Here is a 25,914-nt window from a genome sequence, read left to right as displayed (position 1 = left end):
AATAATCTGGACACAGAATGGTCAAGTCAGACTGGGAACATTATATTTAGCAGGAGACACTTTTAGTTTTAAAGACCAAATCTGACCCAACTACACACACCTCACGTTAACTTTCAAGTCAACAGATGCTTGGAGGAGCAGATTTTTTTCAGTGTATCTTCTGAATAAACTTGAAATTTCTCCCATAAATTAAAAGTAATAATATATTATTAGTAGGAGATAATCAGTGGCCAGTGGGCATGACAACTTCTTTTTCTTCAAGCCTGGTTCTCCATCCCTAAACCTGCCTTTTCAGATGTTAATCCCCCTAACTCACATTAGGATGGAAATAAAGTGTTCTTTCTATCTAAATATTCTTTTCTTAACTGGCAAGTATTCCTTATTATTTTATCCATACTTCATACAAGAATGATCCAGATAAGAACCATTGACTCCATCTATACTGCTCTTCCTGGAAACAATGGAAAGGGTAGCTTATTAATCCTACCTCTCCCATATACTATTCCATTGGTCCCACAAATTCTCCAGTCAAAGTTGTCATTACAGATAGCTTCCACATTAGAAGAACTAGTCCCGTGGAACAGGAGTCTCTCATCAATGTACTGCCCTCCTTTTTTCGTCATCTGCTCTTTTTGCCTAGAATGAAAGAAATATTTCTCACTTCCTGGAAAAGTTAAATATCACAAGAACTATAGAATTATAGAACTGGAAGAGATCACAAAGGCCATCCATTTTAACTCCATTCTGCCATTCAGGAACTCCCAATCATAGCATCCTGGACAAATGGCCATCCAGCCTCTGTTTGAAGACCTCCAAGGAAGGAGACTCCACTACACTCTGAGGGAGTTTGTTCTACTATCGAAGAGCCTTGACTGTCAGGAAGTTCCTCCTAAAGTTGAGGTGAAATCTCTTTTCTGGAGCTTGCATCCATTGCTCTAGGTACTATTCTCTGGAGCAGCAGAAAACAAGCTTGCTCCCTCCTCAATATGACACAATTTCTCATATTTAAACAGGGCTATTATATCACCTCTTAACCTTCTCCAGGCTAAACATCCCCAGTTCCCTAAGTCGTTCCTCATAGGGCATGGTTTCCAGACCCTTCACCATTTTGGTCACCCTCCTTTGAACACACTTCAGTTTCTCCACATCCTTTTTAAACTGTGGTGCCCAGAACTGGACACAATATTCCAGGTGGGGCCTGACCAAAGCAGAATAGAGTGGCACTATTACTTCCCTTGATCTAGACATTATACGTCTGTTGATGCAGCCTAGGATCATATTGGCCTTTTTAACTGCTGCATCACAGTGTTGATTCATGTTCAATTTGTGGTCTACTTGGACTCTTAGATCCCTTTCACACGTAGTTTCATTCAGCCAGGTGTCGCCCATCCTATATCTATGCATTTCATTTTTCTGACCTAAATGTAGTACCTTACATTTCTCCGTGTTGAATTCATTTTGTTGGCTTTGGCCCAGCTTTCTAGTCTATTCAGGTCATTTTGAATTTTGATCGTATCCTCTCAGGTATTAGCTACTTTTCCTAATTTGGTGTCATCTGCAGATCTGATAAGTATGCTCCCAATTCTGTCATCCAAGTCATTGATAAAGATGTTGAACAGTACTGGCCCCAGGACAGAGCCCTGTGGGACCCCACTGGTCACTTCTCTCCAAGATGAAAGGAATCATTGTTGAGTAAACTTTGGGTTCGGCCAGTCAACCAATTACAAATCCATGTAACAGTTGCCTTGTCTAGTCCACATTCTACAAGCTTGTTTGCAAGAATGTCATGGGGAACCTTGTCAAAGGCCTTACTGAAATCAAGATATACTATATCCACAGCATTCCCTTCATGTACTAAGCTGGTAATTTTATATATAAAAAAGAGATCAGATTTGTCTAGTATGACTTATTTCTCTGAAACCCATATTGACTTTTTGTGATTATGGAATTGCCTTATCGATGTTCACAGACTCTCTGTTTAATGATCTGCTCTAGAATCTTTCCTGGTACTGATGTCAGACTAACTGGACATTAATTGTTTGGACCCTCTTTTTTTCCCTTTTTGAAGATAGGGACAGCGTTTGCTCTCCTCCAGTCTGTTGGGACTTTTCCTGTTCTCCAGGAGTTCTCAAAGATTATTGCTAATGACTCCGATATTACATTTGCCAGTTCTTTTAATACTTTTGGGTGTAGATCATCTGGTTCTGGATAGTTATATTCATTTAGATTAACAAGGTATTCCTGTGCTATCTCTTTACTTATTCTGTCCTGAAATTCCCCTATTCTATCCTGTCAGAACGGTCAGTCAGCTCTTGGATCAATCAACCAGTCAGGTTTGATGCAAACCAAACAGCACTTTATTGATGAATTCCAAGACAGCACTTGTGACTCATTCATCTTCTAACCCGAGGCTGCCCATCTCCAGCAATTACAATACATAAAATCCCCAGCAACTCCACCTCCAACAGACCTTTCCCTCCTGTTCCATCTACAAATACCCCTCGCTCCCCACCTTTTATACTTAACTAACAGTTTCTAACACCTTATTCTACAGTACCAACACTCCAGGCATCTTGCAACATATAGCAAAGTATCAGTATCTGCCCTCCCCCTCAGCCTATCTAGTCTGTAGATAAACTAATAATTCTCAGCCCACAACTCTTATTTCTCCTAACCCATATCCCCCACCTTATCAATATCTATTTACTTTTGATAGAATCCAAGGATTCTAACATATCCTCTGCTCCATTAGCCTCAAGTTGATAAATTACCAAACCGCCAGAGCTCCACTGCAACAGGTATTCATTTCCAAGTATGTGGTGAGATCTATAGGGGTACATGGGGCTATCTGCTGCCCCTTTAATGATGCTGAAGATACCAGCATTGTTGGCAAGCCACTGTACGACTGCCATGTCTGAAGAGGTCACATCATGCATAGTTTCTAGCCAGGTATGGGAACCCTAACCATCAAGCAATTCCCTGAAGAAAGCTTCAGATGTGGTTTGTAAGTCTTTGTGTAACATCTAGATTGGCCTTCAGAATTTCCTTGTAACAGAAGCTGGGATAATGTTCAAAACAAAACAAAAACAGGTACTCACCACTGGAAGATTTCCCAAAGGGATGGATTCTGAATCCTTCTTATTTTCTTGATGACATAAGAGCTCATTGTCTTATGAAAGAGAGTCTTGATTTTAATGTATTCAGGTGATTGTTGGCCGAGTTCAACAGCCTATAAATCACAAGATATTGGATAATTGTAAACATAAGTCCAGTGAAAAGGGAGCACTCTGCACTTTTAGCTGATGTAACACCAGAAAATAAGACATTTTCTGCTTGGGAACAGATATAGCAATGCTGACGGTGCTACCAGATAGCCCTATTTAGCTCATAAGTTACATTTACAGCCTCTCCTCCTGTGAGCTCAAAGTGGCCTAGATGGCTCCCTTCTTCCCTCCTGAGAGGGAATGACCAGCCTCAGTCATCCAGCAAGTTTGAAGGGTTAGTGAGGACTGGAATCTGGATCTCCCAAAACCAAGTCCAGCACCTTGACCATTACATTACACTACATACAGTCTGGGCCTTGCGGAATGGGATTTGTAGTTATGCGGTGTGTTAGATATTAAGGGGCAGTGGGTGCTGCGCTTTATATAGGTTGTCAGTAGGAACAGTTATATAAGAAGAAGCTAGTATGCTTTTGGGATTAGTATATTTTCTTATATTAAGCTGCATATGAGAACATTGATTTGGGGGGTATTTTTGACCCGTTAATAATATTTGTGTTACAATGGATCAAAGTGGGCAACACCATGAATGCCTATTTAAAGAATAAAGAATTCGGAGACAGGTTAACTTTTTTTAAGTCATCTTAGTAATGGGCTTGACAGTAGAAGAAATGTAACAGAAAGATTAAATAATCTTACACAGTATACATACAAAATGTGAGGTTTTATATGTTTTAATGTGTTTGAAAATGTTTTAGAACTGTGTTAACAGTTTAAGTTGAAACAGATTCAGAGAGAGAGTTTGCACTAACTGGGTTTGCTCATTGCTTGGGAAAGGAATCTACAAGCATGTTTATCCTTTACTGTTTTGAAGCATTTGAAGGTCAGTTATCGCTAAGAAGGGCAGTTAGCACCCCCAGGTTCAATATATTGGGGGGGGGGGGGCATCTGAAGAGAGAATTGTTTTGAGAACTGTGTGTATTTAAAATATTGTTTTGAGAACTGTATACCCATCAATCCTGAGGGGGGTGGGGTGGAGTTGGGATTTTCAATTGCTTTTATTTGAGGTTCTGTGTGCTGGGTTTTCAGTCCTGTCTAAAGATGCCTTACTAGTTGGACCTTTCTGACCTTTCAATAAAAGATTTCTGCTAGCCCTCAGGGGCCGAACTGACTGAGTATGGGAGGGCTAGGTCTGACACAGACAGAAGGAGGGGAAGAGAGCCAGCTGGGAAGAAGGGCAGGGCAGGGACAGGCAGACATAGTAAGGGAGCAGTACAGGCCAGCAGGATGAAGGATGAGGAAGTGGGACAGAGATTTGGGACAGGAGAGCCCGAGAGTCATTGAAGCTAGCAGGAGAACTGTAGGGGAGGACACAGACTGAGGAGTTTATCACGTGAACTTTAAAGCCAGCTTCATCCTCCTGGGCTGGAGCCAGGATGAGGGATGGAGGCGGGGATTATCACATGCTAAATTGCCACCCGCCATCAGCCTGGGCACAAACTGGATCCCAGACGAATTCCACCAGCACTTTTTTGAGGTCGGAAGCTTTCGGCTGGCTGGGACCCAGCTTGGACCCAAGCTGATGGTGGGTCGTGATTAGGCAGCAGTTTAGCATGTGGTAATCCCCACTTCCATCCCGTATCCTGGCTCCAGCCTGGGAGGCTTCATACTCCTATGACTGGGAGGCTGGAGCCAATTATAAAGTTCATGCAATAAGCTCCTGAGTGTATGAGAATTTAGAACAAGAGCTAGGAGGACTGCAAGAAGTGAGAGGTGCCAGTGGAGGGGGTGGCTGAACCATAAAGATGGTCATGTGGCAGGGAATTGGGTGGAAATGAGGAAAGAGAGATTCCCAGGAGAACTTGTAAGAGGACAAATGAAATGGATGCTCTGGGGAAAGAGAGGTGCTTGTAGGGAGGCTTTCAAGTAAACTCTTTGGTATTCAGGCTAATAACCTTTTTCTTTTCCAGAAAACATATCCAGGGGTAGCTGTGTGGGCCATATAGCAAAGTACAACGTCATCCAAAATCCACAAAACTGTGCTCATTACACATGTTACAAACTGTTGAAGCTCCACTGGCTTCTTCATCAGGCAAAGGTGTTAAAAATCATACAGGAGAAAGAAAGAAAGAAAGAAAGAAAGAAAGAAAGAAAGAAAGGACAATATTAGTCATAGCATTTGGTCAAGACGTTGTGGTCATTTTCTTCAGTTCAGATGGTACGGAAGGGTATTCATGTAGTCGAGGCCTTCCTCCTTCTGGCCAGGTGGGTACTGGGAGAAAAAAAGCTACTGCATTTGAGATCCAGATACTGCCTTTGACACAAACTGGACCAAAAATTGACAATAGCAGGTAACAGAATCAGAATTTAATGAGAACTTAATGACTGGCCTAGTGAGTTTCATGGCTGCATGGTGACCAGAACCTGGTCCACACCAAACACTGCATCCACTCCACCAACCTGGCAGTCACCTGGAAGGAGAGGATGAAATCTTGTTGCTTCACATGGATAGCAAAGCAAACTGACACTTATCTGAGTGCCAGGTAGGAATATTTTTTTACAAATTATCCCACAAAGATCTGTTAAGTCAGTTACCTTGTACCCAACTGAAGGTAGTGCTGACATGTCCCAGTTGAAAGGATACTTTGGTGATGGAGGTGGAGATGTAGCAGGCACTGGAGCTGCAGCAGCTGTGTGTCTGTTTAAATAACCAAAAAAAAAAAAATTAAAAATGGATGAGAACTGTGAATCTCTCTTGCTAGCTCAAAGATAATGGATGCAGAAGATACCAAAGAAGCCATGGTGAAATGCAGCGGATAAGAGCACCAGAAAAATCAAGCCTCATGTCTGAAATTATCGGGGAATAATATCTGGTGTGAGACATAGGCACTTAGATAAGAAAATATCACATTTGATAAGAAGCTATGAATAGCTCAAGAATTGAAGAAAGTACTGCATACATGGCTATGGACTTTATCACATGAAGAAAATTGGGGGTTTAAACTGAAAATCACATGAAAATTGTGCGATCGCGATTAACATTTTCATACGACGTCATGATTAAAGTGAACATTATGCCAGTGAATGAATTGTTGGTGTTTATTTCCTGTTTATTCCTGGGATAATGGCTCTTTAATTGCGATGTGTCTGAAAATGTTAATCATGATTGTGTTATTTTCACATTATTTTTGCTATTTAACACACACACACACACACACACACACACACACACACGATTTTCCCTGTGTGATAAAACCCTTTGTTTTGAAAGGATGATATAATCTAAGACAAAAAATAGTGATTTTCACATTTCTTGCCTGGAAAATTCTGACTATATACAGCTTTTTCATGACCATTTGATGGACCCAGTGGCATGATTCTGGTTGCAAAGCTAACCATCTAATAACCAGAGGAGACTGTGGCTAATTGCTGTCTTCACCTCAGAATCCCAGGATCCCTTGACTCACTGAAAGAAGATGTGAGTACCCCTGCCACCACTGAAGGCCCTGAGTATCCTTTGCAGGGCTTCTGTGACCTCTGGGAAGCTGGAAAAGAAATTTGTGCTGTTCTGTAATATAAGCAGGAACACTACCCAGCAGGCTCCATGGGATCCTGACCCTGTAAGGAAATCTCCCCCATTTGCCTCTGCCCCAGTCCTCCAGGCTGAACTGTGCACTACTATATTCCGGAAAGGAAAATTATTTTGGTCTAGCCAAGAAACAACAAGGACAGTGTGAGAAAGAAAATCAGCCAGAGCTCCACCTTTTCTTCCGTGAAGAAAAGAACTTCAAGTGCTTTCAGTCTACTGTTTTAAAGACAACAGATTACTCTTTTTATAGGCCATATGTATACTGTTTTAAAACAGCTAAACTAAATAGAAGGATCCTTGTACATACTTACATTTAGATTTGCAGCCTTATATTATCTATTATACACCTCTTCCTCCAGACAATGGTGACTAGATCAACATATTATTAGATTATTGTTTAAATCTGTTTGTTGCTTTATTCTGTAAACTTGACTGCTTATTTTGTATGTGTATATTTATGTGTATTTTGTAGTTTGCCTCTTTTTGATATAAACAAACTTAATCACAGGCAAAGACATAGCCCTGGTCAGCAGGCTCCTCACTGCAAACGTTTGGTTAATGCCTGAGAACCAATCCAGGGCCCCTGCCTAACCTCCTCCTGGTCTGGGAAGAATTCTGGCTGAGGGACAGTACCTGCTGAATCCTTGGCACCACCAGATGCCCTGGCTGTCTTGGAGGTCAGCCCATCTGCTTGACACTTGCCTGCCTCCCTACTTCCCAGCTCTGAGTCCTCAAGTACCTGATTTAGGCCCTGCGTCTTAGTTATATCAGAATGCGATCTTATACCCTTTCTTCGCCTTTACATCTTCAGAGGAAAAAAACTTGGGGCGCCTCCGGACCTCTCTCTTGGTTAGGTACATCATGTTTCTCTGGGTCATCTCTTGGAAAAAAAAAGATATTTTTAGAGATCAGTCAGAGGCATTTATAGAAAGGTCTATTATTTGTCTATCAAAATTCAATTTGAATCGAAGAACATTTGCCTCTGAAGGAATGCAAAAACAGAGGAGCCCAAAACTGTTCTTCTGTCTCCACACCATCAGTATTCTCAAGCCATTAAAGGTAAGCTAAGGAGGGCATTACTGTAAATATTTTGATAGAAAGTATGAGTGAAATCTTATAGGTACAGTGGGATGCTGAGGAACTCTGAACATACCACCAATTAATGGATACAGTACCTTTAAAGCTGATCACATAATTCTGAGAGCCTGCAATGAAATGGATGCTGTCATCTGGGTTTGCGAGGAATAAATTCTCTAGATCATCAGAACCTAAATTGGAGCCCTGAATTTTTCCATCCTGTAGAGGGAGAAATTGTAAGAAACAATACAGTATATAAATTCACATGGAAATACTGGGATACGCACAGCTGGGTGTCTCCTCCCATTATGAAACATTAATGAGCCAGTACAGACCAGCCCTTTCCGACGCCCTCGTCACATGCTAGGGTTGCCTCGGGGTGGTGCTTCCAGACGCCCCTCAACCCTAGCACGTGATGAGGGCATCAAAAAGGCAGTGCCCTGTACACACGGCACTGCCACTGTTATGCAAGCGCCACACAGGTTTTTGCGGGTTCTTTTTACTCTGCAGGGAAGCCAGGCAATTTGGCGGCTGTGGCTTCCCTGCAGAAAGAAAACAGGTGCCAGCAGGGTGCCTTTTTCGGCGCTCTGTACCGCACCAATAGTACATTAACTGTTACACAGTGGGCCCTCCTTATCCGAGGACTTGCAATCCGCAGATAGCAAGCCCTCATTGTCCCCAATGGCTGTGCTGCCATTGCCGACAAAAGTCCCTCATCCCCCATCTCCTTCCCTTCCTCCCTCCTTCCTTCCCGTCTTTCCCCTCCCTCCTTTCTTACCCCTGTTCTTATTTCCTTCCTTCTTTCCTTCCTTCCATCCATCCATCAAAGGAAGAATCTTCTGTCCTGGCTTGGCTGGGGGCAGAGTCTGGCTCCCACTCAGCCAAGGCTGGGGTCAGGGCTGAGACCAAGGCTTGAGTCTCGGAGCCCTGTCCTCAGTCCTAGCATCCATGATGGAACCTCTGGGCCCTGAAACCCAAGCCCCAGCCCTGGCCCCGGCTCCTTCCAGCCAACAGGTTCCGAGGGAGCCGGGGCCAGGGCCGGGACATTAGTCTTAGAGCCCAGAGGTTCCATCCCGGGTGCTAGGCCTGAGGGCAGGGCTCCTAGGCTGAAGCTTACAAGACATACTTAAAGTTTAATGCCTTCTTCTGATCAATACAAGGTAGTTACTGTGCTGTGAAATGTCTGAACAAAGCTGAGTTCAGCCACACTGCAGAATTTGAACATAGTTTTTTTTTTCCTCTGTGAAGTATGTGAGTTTGCTTGATGCTTCAGGGCTGACCATATAACACCGGTTTTGCAAGATCTCCATTGGCTGCCTATTCGCTTCCAGGCACAACACAAGGTGTTGGTTATAACCTATAAAGCCCTAAATGGCTTGGGCCCAGGTTACTTGGAGGATCGCCTCTCCCCATACAATCCGCCCCGCACACTTAGGTCAGCCGGGAAGAATTTGTTGAAGATCCCGATGGCGAGATATGTGTCAACCTCGCAAAGGGCCTTTTCCATCTCGGCCCCTAGGATCTGGAACACTCTTCCCGATGAGCTCCGCTCCACCACCTCCCTGGATCTCTTTAAAAAGAGACTCAAGACCTTCTTGTTCTGGCAAGCCTTCCCCAATGTCTCTTGATATCATGTGACTCCCCTCTATATGTACTGTATTATCGACTGCACTCAGCTAGCATGGATTTGATGTAATGGTTTTAATTTGTATAATTGTAATGTTTTTATTGAAGTTTTATTTATGCATTGCAATTTTTAGTCTGCACTTTATATTTTGTCATTGCAATTTCTATCTGTACACCGCTTTGATCACTGCGGAAAAGCAGTTTATAAATAAAACTTATTATTATTATTATTATTATTATTATTATTAACTAACTATGAACATTAAAGAGGAATCTTAGCTTCATTTCTTTCCATTCTTAAGATGTTCTCCATTTTGGATCAGATTGTTTTTCAATGCAGCTTTATTTGATTCAGCATCCATTGTACCCAGCATGTACAGGTGTTTCTATTGCAGAGGTCAAGAAGATACTTTATTCAAATTAAGGCAGTACTCTGAACTACTCTTTTCAAAAGGAGGAGTGTAGAAGACTCTTAATACACTCTTACCCAGATTGAGATTTCTCTGAAAAATAAAGCCTGAAGCAGACCTAATAATCTCTGCAATTAGCCTTGTGCAAGGCACCAGAAATAAACACACTGCATACTGACCTGTGTCCCATATTCAACCCACTGGCCCACATCATTTTTCCAGTACCAAAGCCACTTTGTTGTAAATAGAAATTTAGCAGGTTTGGTGACAGATGATGGAGTAGACAGGCGTCGAATTGGAGCAGTTGAACAGGTCATGGTCTTGAAACTGATATCTAAGTCCGAAAGACTAGGGGAAGGACAACAAGATAGGGAGAAAGAATGTCTAAGTATGTAACAGCACCAAATATATGTATTCAATGCCATTTATAATTAGGATATTAATTGTCTTCCAAATGTTACCATCCTTCTCCATCCGTTCTACCTCCAAAAGTTCTCAAAACCCAACAAGCAAATGGAAATGAGACCATAAGACAATTTTGTGATTTGTTATAAAGAAATGCTAAGTAACCATAAAGACTTAACAATAGGAGCAGACTGGAGAATGAGCTACTTGTCTGATGGGACACTGCTCTTCCTGTTGGCATAATCTCTGGTGCCTTTTTCTTATGATTCAGATGCAAGAGTCCACCAATTCCTAGTTCCCTCCCCTAACACTGTGACACTATAATAGAGGGAGAGTAGATTCCTTCTTTGCATTCCTCCTCCGTGATTTCTAATGCACTCTCAACGTACATAAGAGCTAGCTCCCAAATTTCTCAACCAATTGAACTATATGGTCTTGGACATTAAGGGATTTAGCCTCTGAAAGTTTCTCCTTCTCTGAAAGTGTGCCAGTCTTTTCAAGGCTTCAGCTGACTGCAGACCCCTGCTTGGTCAACAGCTCTCCCTCTGGCAGAACACATTCCTCTCAATATTCAATGCGACATGCTGTCCAGGATTCTGAGTTCTTTGCATTGTTATGAGCTTGCTCTCATTAACTGTTTTACCACATTTTTACTCAAAAGACAAGAAATCAAATATTGCAGGCCTATGTCTGGCTCAATCAGTCTTCAGATTAAACCTTTGCATCCTCAACAGTGTTATGAAAAGTGACTGTCCAGCTGAATTCACATCTCTCTGGGTCCAGAATAAGTGCAACTGACTAGATAATCATTTCAAAGGACCTACCCCCGCTATGCCATGGAGTTAGAAATTATGGCTAAGTTTGAAAGTGATCATTTCCCCATTTGGCTACAACTAAGCAACCTCACTCAGGAGGCACACACCAAAGATTGCTACCAACTCTTTCTAATGCCATCAGGAAGGACTTATAGGCAACCTAAATGGACCCTACAGCTATATCAAACAATATGCAAGGTATTGGCCTCGGACCACCTTCAGTGTCTTCGGAATGAACTGATATCAACGGAGTCCTCTGATAAACTTCTGGAAAATTACAACAACATTACCCAAGTGTTATTCCATTATCTAAACCAACAAAATAGTGCACACTGGAGGCAAGAACAACAACACCATTACTCAAAGACATGCTTTGACAAGGAATGTGTCAATGCTAAAAAAGCTCTCATGACCATCTATCAGGGTTATGTATTCAATACTATGCCAGAAGTGGAAACAAAGTTGCTCCAGCAGAAGAGAGGTTACAAAAAACTGTTGGCCTACAGCAGTGGTTCCCAACCTTTGTTGGGCTGTGACCCCCATTCAGGGCGAAGGTCATGCCCGCAACCTCCCTCATTGGTTGTGAGGTGAGGAAGGGGCGGCACTTTCGACTGCCTACAAGCCCCAGGGGGCTTTGCAGCCAGATATCCCGCCCCTTCCCAGCCTCCCAACCAATCAGGGAGGCCACCGGGGAAGAAGGGGCGGGACTTCCGGTTGCAAAGGCCGCTAGGGCTTGTAGTCCCGGCCCTGTCACCTCCTCCTCGCGGGTGCCTTGGAGGGCACCCGTGGGGAGGAGGTGAGAGGAGGAGGCGACCCCAGCCCTTTCTCCTTGTGGTTGCCAGTGCTAGCGCCGGCACACACAAGGAAAAAGGGAGGAGGGGGAGGCAGGGGGAATCCCAACCTGGTGACCCCCATAGGGGTCACGACCCCCAGGTTGGGAACCCCTGGCCTACAGGAAGAAAGAAGCCGTGAAAAATTCATTGGGCAAAACTTATTCAGGCAGTCAAAACCAACAACTCAGCTTTATTCTGGCATATTACATCAAGCTCCGAATGCAATGCACAAGCTATAGTGCACTGCCACATCCCCCCAAGGATCTGGGAGGAATACTTCCAAGCACTTTATAAGGACACTTATGTTGAAAATGGACCTGCAAGCCAAAATATAGAGAATCACCCAAGCTGAGCACCAGTATCTGAGGCTGAGATCAAGAACCTAGTAGACCAGCTGAGAATGGGGAAGGCTCCAGGGGAACATTTAATACCGTCAGAAGCCATAAAAAATTAATTGGAATTCTGGGCCTCTATTTTGGCATCTTTTTTTACCTGCATTGACAACTATGGTGGAGCACCTAAGGACCGTGGGCTTGCTATCATTGTCCCCATGTCTAAAAAGAAAATAAGATTGATCCTGGCAACTATAGACCAATTAGTCTCCTCAACATGATCAGCAAGCTGTATGCAAGACACTTGCAGTGAAAACTCAAAGACTGGAACAAGAAAATATACTTGTAGAGGAACAAACTGGCTTTAGGGAAGGCTGGTCCACCATAGACCAGTGCCTTGTATTCCAACATCTCATCGAAAATATTAACCTGGACAAAAAGTAGAAAAGACATGCAAAAATGCAAGTGATTTTTCAGACGATGTCGCTATTAAGGTGCATTAACGTGACATTAACCGGGCTAGAAAGTAGACAAAATGCGACACAGATTAACATGCAAACCGCTTCCCCTCAACCAACAGTATATATATCCCACTCTTTCATGCCAGCATTCCCTGAAGATGCCAGCCACAGCTGCTGGTGAAACATCAGGAAAAACTCTTCTAGAACACAGTCTCATTGCCCGAAAAACTCACAAAAAACTATTGATTCCGGCTGTGAAAGCTTTCAACTTCACATCGAACTGAACAGACTTTACTCCTCCACACTGGACATAGAACCATCAGCAAATGCTTGTGCTATAGCTCCTTTTCGAGGACAGCCTCCTTAGCCAGGAGAACAGCAATATATATTTGGGACTGAACAAGAGTGTCATTGCATGGCACCATTTTTACCTTCAAAGTGACAGCAGTTAAAGAAAAAGGAAAGAGATCCATACTAAGGAAAGGGTTAAACTTCTGCAAGTAGAAAACAAATTCCCACCAGAGCTTTCCACAACGTGGGAGGGACCCACGTCATACCTGGTAATGCTTGGGTCACAATAGGCTTTTTCTATTTCCTCTCCCTTGGACAAATCATTCCAACCATTTCCATCATTTATCTGCCATCGATAAGGCAAATGGTAATGGATCATGCTGCAGTTGTCTACAAACAGAACAAATTAAAGGAAGGGACTTAATGATTTTTTGAACAAATAACAAAACATGAAAGCAAAGCAGATAACAAAGCAGATAACAAAATAAATACCTCTTGGCTTCTTTAACAGTGTATTTTCATTTTCAGTTTAACAGTTATTGAAACAACAACAAAACAAATTATTAAAAACAACATAAACAAGAAACAGCAAGGAGCAAAGAGTACAGATTTCATAAACTGGTAATCACCTCAGAGGATGGCACCCTCTCTAAAGAAACTTGCCAAGAAAACCCTGTGATAAGTTAATCTTGGGTCACCATCTGGGCCCTGGTCATCAGAACTAGTATCAAATAATACAGATACAATTATTATTAAAGAAACTGCTTCAGATACAGGAATATCCTTGCCCACTTACTTTTTTTTGAAAACATGTGTCTCTCTCTGTCTATATATTCTAAAGGCCAAATAGCATGCATATATAGTTGTCTGCCAGAAGAAACATTTGGGAACTCAACACTTAATAAGGCAGGATGGGAAGCAGAACTTTCCCTTTCAATTGATAGTAAGACCTGGGAAAATATATGGACACATTTACCATTTAAAACTAGGTCCATTGCCATTAAAGAGAATACAGTGGACCCTTGTTATACGCTGGGGTTTGGTTCCAAGATCCCCCATGTATAACAAAATCTGTGTATGCTCAAGTCCCATCAAATATAATGACATAGCAAAATGATGCCTTTTATAAAAAATGGAAAATCAAGGTTTGATATTTTTATATATATATATATATTGAACATTTTGAAACCATGTAGACTTGAATCCGTGTATAAAAAATCTGTGTATAAGAAGGGCTAACTATACTATCAAGTTGGTCCACCAATGGTACCTCACCCCAGTCAAACTGGCTCGTATGTCTACCAATGCTAATCCAAAATGCTGGAGGGGTTGTGAAGGTAGGGAAACTTTTGTACATATGTGGCTGGATTGTCCCTTAGTGTATGAGTACTGGACAGAAATTTTACAACTGATCTCCAAGATCATTAAACAAAGTATACAATTATCTCCACTCCTGCTGCTGTTCTCCATTTTTATGAATGAAAATAAAGCCCTGCAGCATAAAGAACTTATTAGTTTGCTTCTGGCTGTTGCCAGGCTTGAGATAGCCAAGAACTGGAAAACTGGAAAGTTGAATATTGCAGGATGGTGGACTAGACTCTGGGAACTTTATTGCACCTGTTTTTTTCTCCATTACAGGTATGGAAAGAGGATGCTCGGGTGCATGCGTCACTTGCAAAAAATGGATTTTGTCACACACTAAATCATCCTCCAAAAGGCCCCGTTCCGTCCCCTGGTGCCCAGCTGTCCCTGTTCAGTGCTGAGACGCGTGAAATCTCCTGGTTGGAAGTCTTCCAACCAAGCAAAATGGCGCCTGTCAGCATTGAATGGGGATGGCTGGGCACCAGGGGACAGAACAGGGCCTTTTGGAGGACGCTTTCGTGTGTGATAAAATCCATTTTTCACAGGTCGCGCACACCTGTGTCCTCTTTCTGTACCTGTAACGGAGAAAAAAACAGGTGTGATAAAGTCCTGGGACTTGTGGTTAATAGAGAAAATGGCAGATAATAACAACAGAGTGAGGGGCTTACACTCTGGATTGACCTTTCATAAGATTTGGCACCCATTTATTGAATACATCCAGCAAGATTTTGTCTCTAGACATCCCTCAATTTTAGCTAAATTTTAGTGAAAAGATTCTTTCAGGATCCCCGAACATACCTTTTATCTATAATTTTCAGGGCCTTATCTGGGTTATTGTCTTTATTTATTGTTGTTTTAGGGTACTGTTTGTTGTCATGTTTTGTTTTAGAATGTATTAATAAATTTTAATTAAAATAAAATAAAATAAATCTTGGGTCACCATAAGTCAGAAATGACTTAAAGGCACGCAACAACAACAATAGCAGCAGCAACAACAACAACAATCGGCTTAAAGGTCTGACAAAGGTGGCAGCAGTTCATTAAAGCCCAAGGGATCCTTTGAGTTCTGCAATGATACATCATTTTTCACTTGTTCTCATTCAGCAACAGTCATCACTGCTCAATGAAAATTAAAAATAGGATTGGGTGTTATCAGAGTCTGAATGACACTCTTCCCCCAAATGCCACACAATCTCTTCCAAAGCTGGGAAATATTACTGTAGAAAATTATTTTCTGCTCATTACTCAATCATTAGGAACAAGTTAATTTTAAACTGTGTTACTTTGATTCTTCCACCAGCTAGTAAAGCAATGTGCTATGCTGTTTTACCTGTTGCAATGCCTAAACTAGTCTCCACATATGAGAATGCAGAGCCTGTCTCAAGAAACTAGCTGCACTCTTCCATTATAGTGGGCATAGGCCTCATGCTGGATAGAGCAAAGACAGTTCTCATAGGAAGTGCTTTGTAAAATGTCAAATGAAGAAGCCAGATTTTATTGCCTCTGATTTATTGCCTTTATTCCCACTCAGTTTAAGACAATAGAGGGGCCTACTATTTATCTACACACACTTCCTAACACTTCTCTAAAAATATGTAGAAACTGTGGCCATATTTTCTTCAACTCCCAAAGGCTGCCTCTTGAGTTAACATTAATATATTGTTGGGTTGGTAGTTCACTGTTTCAGAGGAAAGCCTACATGAAAACACAACCTTGGCCTTTTCTAGAGTTGTTGTGTGCCTTCAAGTCATTTCCAATTTATGGCAACATTATCATGTAGTTTTCTTGGTAAATTTCCTCAGAGGGGGTTTGCCATTGCCATCTTCTGAGGCTGAGAGAGTGTGACCTGCCTAAGATCACCTAGTGGGTTTAAATGTCCAAGCCAGGATTCAAACCAGAGTAATAGTCCAACACACAATACACTATGCCAGGGGTAGGCAACCTTTTTGAGCCGGGGGCCGAGTTGCTGTCCCTCAGACAACTGGGGGGCCGAAGCCAAATAATAAATAATTAAATAATTTTTTAAAAAAAAATTAAATAAATAAACCAGGACAAATGTAGGACAAAATTTTCAAATGGAGGACACTTTTTTTTAAAAGGGGGGGACACGCAAAAAAAAATTGCTGATTTTTTTAAAAAAATGTTAATATAAATGCATGTTTCAGAGGCTTCTATAGACAATTGCCCCCCTTGCCCGCCGCTTGCCCCCCTTGACCACCTCCTCCTGATAGGCCAAAGGCCCCACGCCCTCATGCAAGAGGCCAAAGGCTCCAGCGGCAATCGGCGGCAGGACCGGGCTGGGGCTGGTCCCAAGGCCTTGCCGGGCCGCATCTGGCCCATGGGCCGCAGGTTGCCTACCCCTGCACTATGCCATGCTGGCTCCCACTATCTAGAGAGACTTACTTTTATGCTTGCAGAACCGAAAGATATAATACAGGCATATCTCCTCTATTTTCTCCTTTTCTGCTTTCTGAGGAGATGTAGTACCACGAGCTATTGTCACATCTGTAAAAGAAAAGGAAACAAGAATCAAGGCACATAATGATTATCTCTCTTGCTTACTCCAAATATATCTAAGAAGAGTCACAGAACAGCGCTCCTTTTATCAATGAGTCACAGACATTCTTTCACCCCATTCTCTCTTCAGCGCTGTCAATGCAAATTAAGACTGCAGGGAATCAAGTGTGAATTGTGTTATCACAGAATCATAAAGCTGGAAGAGACCTCAAGTGCCACCAAGTCCAACCCCTTGCCATGGAAAAATACACAATCAAAGCACACCTGACAGATGGCCATCCAGCTTCTGTTTAAAAACCTCCAAAGAAGACCTTACCACACTCCCAGAGAGTGTATTCTACTGGTGAGCAGCTCTTACAGTCAAGAAGTTCTTCCTAATGAGGCAGACAAATCACCTGTCAGTATCTGTCTGTGTGAATATCAGAACTCCTTACACTGGAAAAACTACTAAAGACACAGATGGCAATAAACCAATATGGATTTATAAATACCAATTTAAAGGGGGGGGGGGGTAAGTAAAGGTTAAATGTTAGGGCTCTATCCTGGGTCTCAGTTGTTGTTAACTGCTGTCAAGCCAACTTCGGCTTATGATGATCCTATGAATGAGACCTTAAAGTCACCTTGTAATCAACAGCCCTGCTCAGGTCTTGCAGGCTCAGGTATGTCGCTTCCTTGATTGAGTTTATCTACTGTAAAGTAGTCTTCCTTTTTCTCCTGTCTTCTATCTTGCCAAGCATTATTGTCTTTTCTTGGGAGTCATGTCTTCTCTTGATATGACCAAAATTAGACAATCTCAGTTTAGTCATCTTGGCTTCTAGCAATAGCAATAGCAATAGCGAGTGCATTTCTATGCTGCTTATCAATGCACTTAAGCACTCCCTAAGCAGCTTACAATGTGTAAACTAATTGTCCCCAACAAGCTGGGTACTCATTTTAGCGACCTCAGAAGGATGCCAGGCTGAGTTGACCCTGAGCCCCTGGACTGGTATTGAACTCACAACCTTGTGGTTTATGAACAAGTGTCTGCAGTACAGGCATTTAACCACTGCGCCGCCAGGGCTCTAGAAAGAGTTCAGGCCTGATTTGCTCTAGGACCCATTTATTTGTCTTTTGGGAAATCTGAGGCATCCGCAGAACTCTCCTCCAGCACATTTCAAATGAGTTTATTCTCTTCAGCTTTCTTCACTGTCCAGCTTTCACAACCATATATGAGAAATACGATGGCATGGACAATCTGATTTTTGTATTCAATTATATATCTTCATGGGAAATGAGGCTTGGGTTTGCAATGCTGAGTGTCAAAGTTTAACCTATCCTGGGAAATGGGGGCCTGAGATCCTCTGGAATTGTTGCATGCCTTCATGTTGGCTTATGGCCACCCTCTTGTGGGTTTTCTTGGCCAGCGTTCTTCAGAGGAGGTTGTCCATTTCCTTCTTTTGAAGCTGAAAGAATATTACTTGGCCAAGGACATTTGCTGGGTTAATAAGTAGGCTTGAGAAGGGATTCGAACTTTAGTTCCCAACACACAACACAATGCTGGTTCACCTGATGCCTTCAAGTCAACTCTTGACTTAATGATGACCTTCTCCCAGAGTTTTCTTGACCAAGTTTTTCAAAAAGAGGTTTGCCATTGTCTACCTTTCAAGGCAGTGATCCTCAAACTTTGGTCCTCCATATGTTTTGGACTTCAGTTGGGGATTGTGGGAGTTTAAGCCCAAAACATCTGGAGGACCAAAGTTTGGTAATCATTGCTTAGGGAAGAGTGGGACTTGACTGAAGTCATCCCAGTGGGTTTTCGTGGCTGAATGAGGATTTGAACCCCAATTGCCCCCCCCCCCCCCACAAATCACCACCGCAGCACACTGGGTTTAAATCAGAGATAGAAGAGGTTACCCTCCAGGTATTGTTGGACTGCTGGGGCTGATGGGCGTTGGAGTCTGACAATATCCAGAGTATAAAGAAGCCCCTTGAGTTCCTAAGAGTCTCAGGTTTCAGAACTGGAGAAAACTTTTCTGCCTGAATTTTGCAGAGTCAGTGCAAAACAGCGGCTGGACTAGACATCCCACCAGCCTCTATCTTCTACAAGGCCTTTCACCTTCACTGCCAAAGAGTGTGGCTATGTCTCCAAACTACAAATCCCCGGATTTCCGTAGCATGGAGCGATGGCAGTTAAAAGTGGCCTAAAAGTGCGTTATTTCTCTGGTTTAGATGCACCACTAGGCAAAGTGTGATTGCAAAATGTGACTGGAACAGCTGCCCTGAAAGGGGGCTAATCTGCACTGCAGAATTAACGCATGCCGCAAAGCTACAAATCCCAGGATTCTACACTCGCACACAAACCACACAGCAGAAATAAGGTATGTCACAAAACTACAAATCCTAGTGGGGTTCTATGGGGTTGAGCGGCACATGGATTGTACCTCCAACTCAATGCATGTCACAAAACTATGAATCCTAGGCTTCTCTGGGGCACATCTACACACTACTGTAATTGCCCCACAGAATTAATGCATGTGACCAAAAACCTACAAATCCTTGGATTCTATGGGGTAGAGCTGTACGCTGATTGCACCGCAGAGTTAATGCATGTCTCCAAACTATGAATCCTGTTTATTCTACAGGGAAGGTCTGCACACGAATTGCAGAGTTAATGCATGTCACAAAACTATGACTTCCAGGACTCTGCAGAGGGCATCTGTACACTAACTGCACTGCAGGATTTAATGAATGCCACCAAACTACAAATCCCAGGATTCCTGTAGGATGGAGCCATGATGATTAAAGTGGTCTCCAACTGCATTATTTCTATAGTGCAGATGCACCCTCAAGGGTGTGTGTGTGAGAGAGTGCTCATTAAGGGATTTAAAGGGACACTGTCCCCAAAAAATAAGATTACAAACTCACAAAGCAAAAGGCACAAAATATACCATGCAAGGCTTTCGACTTGTGTCCTGTTGGCAAGGTATCTCCTTAAACAAATGCAGATATTCCAAAATCCAAAACACTTGTTGCAGAATTAATTAAGGAGCTTAATTCACCTAAACCTGCTCCATTGCTCTGTATTTCAAACCATTCTAAGGGGGAGGTTTTTTTGTTTCTATTTTGCAAATCTGCTAAGTTGGAAAAATACCTTTGCACTCTTGAAGGGAGTAGGAACTTGTGTGTGTGTGTGTATGTATACACACACACACACGACTGAAATGACCAAAGGGGAGCGAAGTAGAATACAGTGGACCCTTGTTATACGCTGGGGTTTGGTTCCGAGATCCCCTGTGGATAACAAAATCCATGGATGCTCAATGCTTAGTGTCAGAGTTTAACCTATTGTTGCGAAATGGGACTTAGGTTAAACTCTGATACTTCCTCTGAAATATAGCCTATAGCACTCGTATTCAGCAGTCTCCCATCCAACTACTAACCAGTGATTTACCCTGTGTAGCTTTCAATATTAGATGTGATCTGATGCCTTTACAGTATTTAGGTGGTTGTATGCCATCTGTCTCAGGTGATTTATTTCTCCCACATGCTTTCAGTATGGCTTCCACTTATTTTCTATTACTGGTTCATTTTCATTGTTGGTTCCTCTTCAAATGCTTCTTCCTTGAATGAATCTGTAATCCTTTCATCTCTTTTACATAGTTCTTCCATGTATTGTTTCCACTGGGTTTTTATTTCTTCTTGATTATGCACTGCGCTCCCCTGCTGACTATAGAGCATTTCCCCAGTCTTGGGTTAAATTTTCCTTTGATTTCTCAGATCTTGTGAAAGAGGTCTCTTGTTCTACTGTTTCTGCTGTCATCTTCTATTGATTATTATTGTATTTCTCTTTGTCCCTGCACATGAGTGGCTGGACAGTTTCATTCAGGGCTCTGACTCTATTTCTATCCCCTTTTACCTGTGCTTCTCATCAGTCCTTAAGTGCTTAAGAAGTTTCATCTGTCATCCAGTGAGTCTTTTCTTTCTTTTTGGATGCAGATAGTCTTTTTGCATTCCTTCCTCACAATGTCTCTAGCTTCAATCCAGAATTGCTCTTACTCCCCTTCAATCAGGCTTAATAGGGCAAATATATTTTTCACAGTATCTTTAAATTCTATGAGGATGTTCTTCAGGTTATATTTCAGCATGACAGTTGGTTCTATGTTCTTCTTTAGATTTAGTCTAATGATTAATATCAGGAGTTTATAGTCTTTGCCACAATCTTCTCTTGGTCTTGTTTTTCCTGAGGGAATGGAGCTTCCAATAATGTACAGTCGTCCCTTCCGATTCATGGGGGATCATTCATGATCACACACCCCCCTCGCGAATCTGAAAACTCACCAATATTGGGGACCTGTGTATTTCAATGGCCGCACATGCCATTTTGTTCCCTCCCTGCTGGCCATCTGCAAAGACTGAGATTGCGGATCCCAAGGCCATGAAAAGAGAGGGATGACTGTAGTCTGTTTTATTTCTATATTTGGCACCAAGTGATGTCTATGTATTCAGTTTCATCTTTGGCTAATTAAAAGATGTGTTTGTAGTGAATAAACTGTTGGCCCCACAAAATTCACTAGCTCTCCTGCTTCATCTCTTGATCCAAGGCCAATTTTTCCTACAATCTTTGATTCTGCTCTGTTTCCTACTTTTGCATTCCAATTGCCTATGATTAACAAGTCCTGTTTTGGTGTGTGGTCAATTTTGTCCTGAAGTCCATCATTGTATCTTTCAATTTCTCCTTCTGCCTCTGGGGTTGGAATATAAATTTGGGGTATGATTGTACTGATGGCTTTTCCTTGAGATAGTATTGGTATTATTCAGTTGTACTTTGTATTATATCCTTTAATTGCTTTTGCTACATCTCTCCTCATCATTAATGCCACCCCATTCCTTCTTAAATTTTCATTTTCTAAGTAAAACATTGTATTTAGCAGACTGAAAATGTTCCATTCCTGTCCACTTTGGTTCATTTAACAAAAGTATTGCAACATTTATACATTTCATTTCTTGTTTTACTGTGTCTAGCATCACATGATTTATGCTTTCCACATGTTCCTATAATATGCGTTCTGCAGCTTCAGATGTTCCTTTTATATCTGAGCACACCAACAGCTGAACATCCTTTTGGCTTGAGTCTAGTTGGATCACAAGCCTCAGCACATACCTGTCCTCCACTGTTCCTCTGTAGCTCACTGAGTGCATTCCAACCTGGGAGTCTCATTTTCTGCCACTATCTCTTGCTTAGTTTTGGATTGTTTCATCACAGGGTTTTCATAATAAAATACATTCAAAAGGGGTTCGCTGTGCCTCCTGCACAGTGTTAAAGAAGTGTTAGCGGTGGTGCCACTGCTGTTGTTTCTGAGATATCCTCAGCCGGTGTCATCCCCACTACAACTGCTGCTGCTCAGTACTGTCTAGCACATTTATTCTGGTTCCCCAGCAAAAACCTGTCTGACATGGGAGAACCTATCAGCAGCACTGTTATTGTCAGCATAGTCTCTTGCTTCACAGGAGTACATAATCCCACCACCATGGAAATTTACTTCCATGGTGGGACCCTGGCCTAGGAAGATTGAAAACCTTTCCTATAAAAATACAAATGTGCTGGCTTAGACCTACTGAACCTACTTGGGTCTTGCATTAAGAAATGGAGTGGCTCACCTTGGTCTATGTCCCTAAAATCAATAAGGTCGAAAGACTGCTCAGGTATGGATTTCCTCTGATTCCCAGCATTTGACTTTTCTTCATGTACTTCAGGTTTGTGGCTTGAGGAAGAGCCTAAAACAACAGAGATAAGCTTTAAGAAATGAAAAGAAATATCCAAGTTGTCTTTTGTTGCCTATATGGTTCCCATAGTCACTTGTACTCACTTTTGCATTTCTCTAATTCTGCAACCAATGCAGCAGTTCTGTAATCACAGATTGTCTGAATATTGAAAGACTGCTCAGGTATGGATTTCCTCTGATTCCCAGCATTTGACTTTTCTTCATGTACTTCAGGTTTGTGGCTTGAGGAAGAGCCTAAAACAACAGAGATAAGCTTTAAGAAATGAAAAGAAATATCCAAGTCGTCTTTTGTTGCCTATATGGTTCCCATAGTCACTTGTACTCACGTTTGCATTTCTCTAATTCTGCAACCAATGCAGCAGTTCTGTAATCACAGATTGTCTGAATATTGAAAGCTGTTTTATCATCCACTCCTTCTGCAAGCATCAGCTTCAGAGCTTTTGGTTCCATAAGGCAGTGAGACTTCTTGCATTGGGGAAAGCGACACGTTCCTCTAGGAAAGTACCAGCAAATATGAAGCCTAGTGCAATTATCTTGCTGGTTGCATCTACCCTTGTTGTAGGCATTGCATACCTGGAAATAAGGAGAAAACAAAAGAGGAATACGCTGGAATTGTCATCCATGTCGTACTTATCTGAGCTATTTTGTATATTGTATTTTGTTTGTATTTTATATTTGTATTGTTGTTTATGCAAAGGCCATTGGCCCAAAGCAATAAAATTTGACTTGCCCATAGGGAACCATAAATTAATATGGGTGGGGGAGCAGGCATGTATAGATATAAATAGATGCAAAATGGGATATTCCATTAAAAATATTGTCATGTTAAACATAATCCATATTAATACATCTTAACATTCAACAATAAAATATAGCAGACAATAAATTAAAATAACATTGGATAACAATCACGTAATGTCTAGGAATGTTTCCCTGAAGAGTATTGTCTTTAACTCAGTTTTGAAGCTGGTTAAAAAGGTGATGAATTGGGCCCATGGGGGAAGGAGGTTCCAAGAGTGAGGGGCAGCAAGTGAAAAGGGGCAGATTCGGGATGGTGCCATGAAAATCCTTGGCTGGGACAGCAGTCCTTGACTACCAGAACGGAGGGCATGAGTGGGAAGGTAAGAAGAAAGAAGCTCTGATAAATAAGGAGGGGCCATCCCATGCAGGGCTTTATAAGTCATCAACAAAAGTTTGTAATTAATACAGAAAGGAAATGGAGGAAAGACAATAAAGAAGAAATGTGATCAAAGCAGTGAGCAGACATGATAATGTGAGTAGCTAAATGCTGGATAGAAATTAAAGGATGGAGGTGAAAAAGAGGAAGCCCTGACAGAAGGAGGTTACAAAAATCTAGTCGCGAGACCACAGGGGCATGAATCAGAATCTTGGCAGTGGAGGCCGAAAGAAACAGTCAGATTTTAGCGATATTATAGAGAAAGAATCTGCATGCTTTGGCATGGCCTGAATCTGGGGGATACATGACAAGGAAGACTAAAAAATGAAACCAAGACTGCGGGCTTCCTTCACAGGTCAACAAGAATAGAAAGGGAATATAGCATGGTAGTTTTTGGTGGAAAACCAAGAAGCTCGGTTTTGGACATATTTAGTTTCAAATGTCAGTGCTGCATCCACTGAGAAGCAACTGTAAGACAAGATGGAACTTGCTGTTCAAGACCTGGAGAAAGATCGGGGTGGAAAGATAACAGCTGAGTGTTGTCGGCGTGCAGATGATAAGAAAAGCCAAAAGAACTGGTGAGTTTGCCTAAGGACAGTGTGTAAAGAGAGAACAACATGGGACCCAAAACAGAGCCCTATGGAACTCCAACAGATAATGGAACAGGAGACGAAGCCTGATCACCAGTGACCATTGCAAAAGATCTATCTGACCAATAAGATTTAAACTAACTGAGAACAGAGTCTGAGAACCCAAGGTAAGAAAGTATATCAACTAAGAGACAGTGGTCAATGGTGTCATAGGCCACAGACAAATTGAGGAGAAAGAGGACAGATAAAGGCCATTACCCTTGATCCAGAAAAGATAATCCGAGATCTTTGTAAGAGCTGTCCCTGTAGAGTGCTGTGGGTGGAAACAAGACAGAAAGGGATCTAAGATGGAGTTAGCCTCAAGAAACTCAAGACAGTGAGAATACACAACCCATTCCAAAACCTTAGAAAGAAAAAGAAGGAGGTTAAGCTTGGATAAGCTAACAATGATGTTAAAAGAGGAAACAGTTTATAATTTAGAGGAAGAATGGAAAGAAGTACAGGTAATTACAGTTTGGAAACTTAAATGGGGTGATTCAGTATTACAATATCTAAGAAAGTAAAAATAATGGAAATTTGAAAAAAGAAAAATGAAATGAATATATGATGTGAATATATAATGTGTGAGTGGGATATAAGGGTAAAACAGGTTTAGTTTATCTTTAGAAAGGAAAAAAGTAAGATTTACTGTACTGTATATGATAATCTACTTAGTTTGAAAAGAGGAAGTCAGTTATACAGTCAGCCCTTCTTATACACGGATTTTTTATACACGGATTCAAGCATACACGGTTTGAAAATGTTCCAAAAAAGTATAAATTTACCTTGATTTTCCATTTTTTATAAGGGACACCATTTTGCTATGTCATTATATTTAATGAGACTTGAGCATACACAGATTTTGTTATACACGGGGGATCTTGGAACCAAACCCCAGCGTATAACAAGGGTCCACTGTATGTTTTCTTTGTGTGTGTGATTTTGTCACTGCATTTCATGTGTCTGTGTTTGTCATTTGTATGTTGATATGTGTTTCATTATGTAAATGTTTATATGTTTTAATATATTAATAAAAATAAATAATTTTTAAAAAGAAAGAAAAGGAAGGAGAGAAATGGCACGATTGCTAGACAGAGAAGAAGGGTCAAGAGAAGATTTTTTCAGAATTGGAGAAACAAAGAGAGGATACAGATGGGCAGCTCCATGCCACCCGTTTATGCTCCTTGTCGGTGCTGCACCAGCTGCACGGCACGACACCTACGCGCTCCCTAAAAAGGAGCCGCTCTAGGTGGCTACTTTTTAGCGGTGTCATGATGCTGCTTGGTTCAGTGCTCAGACACCAATGCATCATCATTGTGCACCCCATGCACGGGTGCCAAAAGTAGGGCTGGGCACATATGGACGCTCAGCCCTATGGAGCCCTAATTTCAGCCTCAAGCCGACGCA

General features: G+C 41.9%; 1 protein-coding gene across 2 annotated transcripts in view; it reads right to left on the bottom strand.

The window, feature by feature from the left end:
* LOC149312571 (protein mono-ADP-ribosyltransferase PARP12-like) overlaps positions 1 to 25,914 on the bottom strand; it is a 50,305-nt gene that overhangs the window by 1,080 nt on the left and 23,311 nt on the right. Inside the window, exons 3-13 of one of the 2 annotated variants that reach the window (XM_089524883.1) lie at positions 23,028 to 23,274; positions 22,786 to 22,935; positions 22,577 to 22,693; positions 16,826 to 16,927; positions 13,327 to 13,450; positions 10,103 to 10,271; positions 7,986 to 8,106; positions 7,597 to 7,690; positions 5,817 to 5,919; positions 3,099 to 3,229; positions 488 to 636 (exon numbers count right to left, since the gene is read on the bottom strand). In XM_089524883.1, coding sequence (XP_089381009.1) covers positions 488 to 636; positions 3,099 to 3,229; positions 5,817 to 5,919; positions 7,597 to 7,690; positions 7,986 to 8,106; positions 10,103 to 10,271; positions 13,327 to 13,450; positions 16,826 to 16,927; positions 22,577 to 22,693; positions 22,786 to 22,935; positions 23,028 to 23,274 — 1,507 coding nt within the window. The remainder of the gene's footprint in view (positions 1 to 487; positions 637 to 3,098; positions 3,230 to 5,816; positions 5,920 to 7,596; positions 7,691 to 7,985; positions 8,107 to 10,102; positions 10,272 to 13,326; positions 13,451 to 16,825; positions 16,928 to 22,576; positions 22,694 to 22,785; positions 22,936 to 23,027; positions 23,275 to 25,914) is intronic. The other variant, XM_089524882.1, reaches the window with a different exon arrangement.

Source organism: Sceloporus occidentalis, unplaced genomic scaffold (assembly GCF_023333645.1).
Source record: "Sceloporus occidentalis isolate IW3139 unplaced genomic scaffold, rSceOcc1.0.p SCAF_5, whole genome shotgun sequence".
Classification (NCBI taxonomy): Eukaryota; Metazoa; Chordata; class Lepidosauria; order Squamata; family Phrynosomatidae; genus Sceloporus; species Sceloporus occidentalis.
Note: the sequence above shows the minus strand (reverse complement) of the source record. Positions and strands in the feature narration are given on the sequence as shown.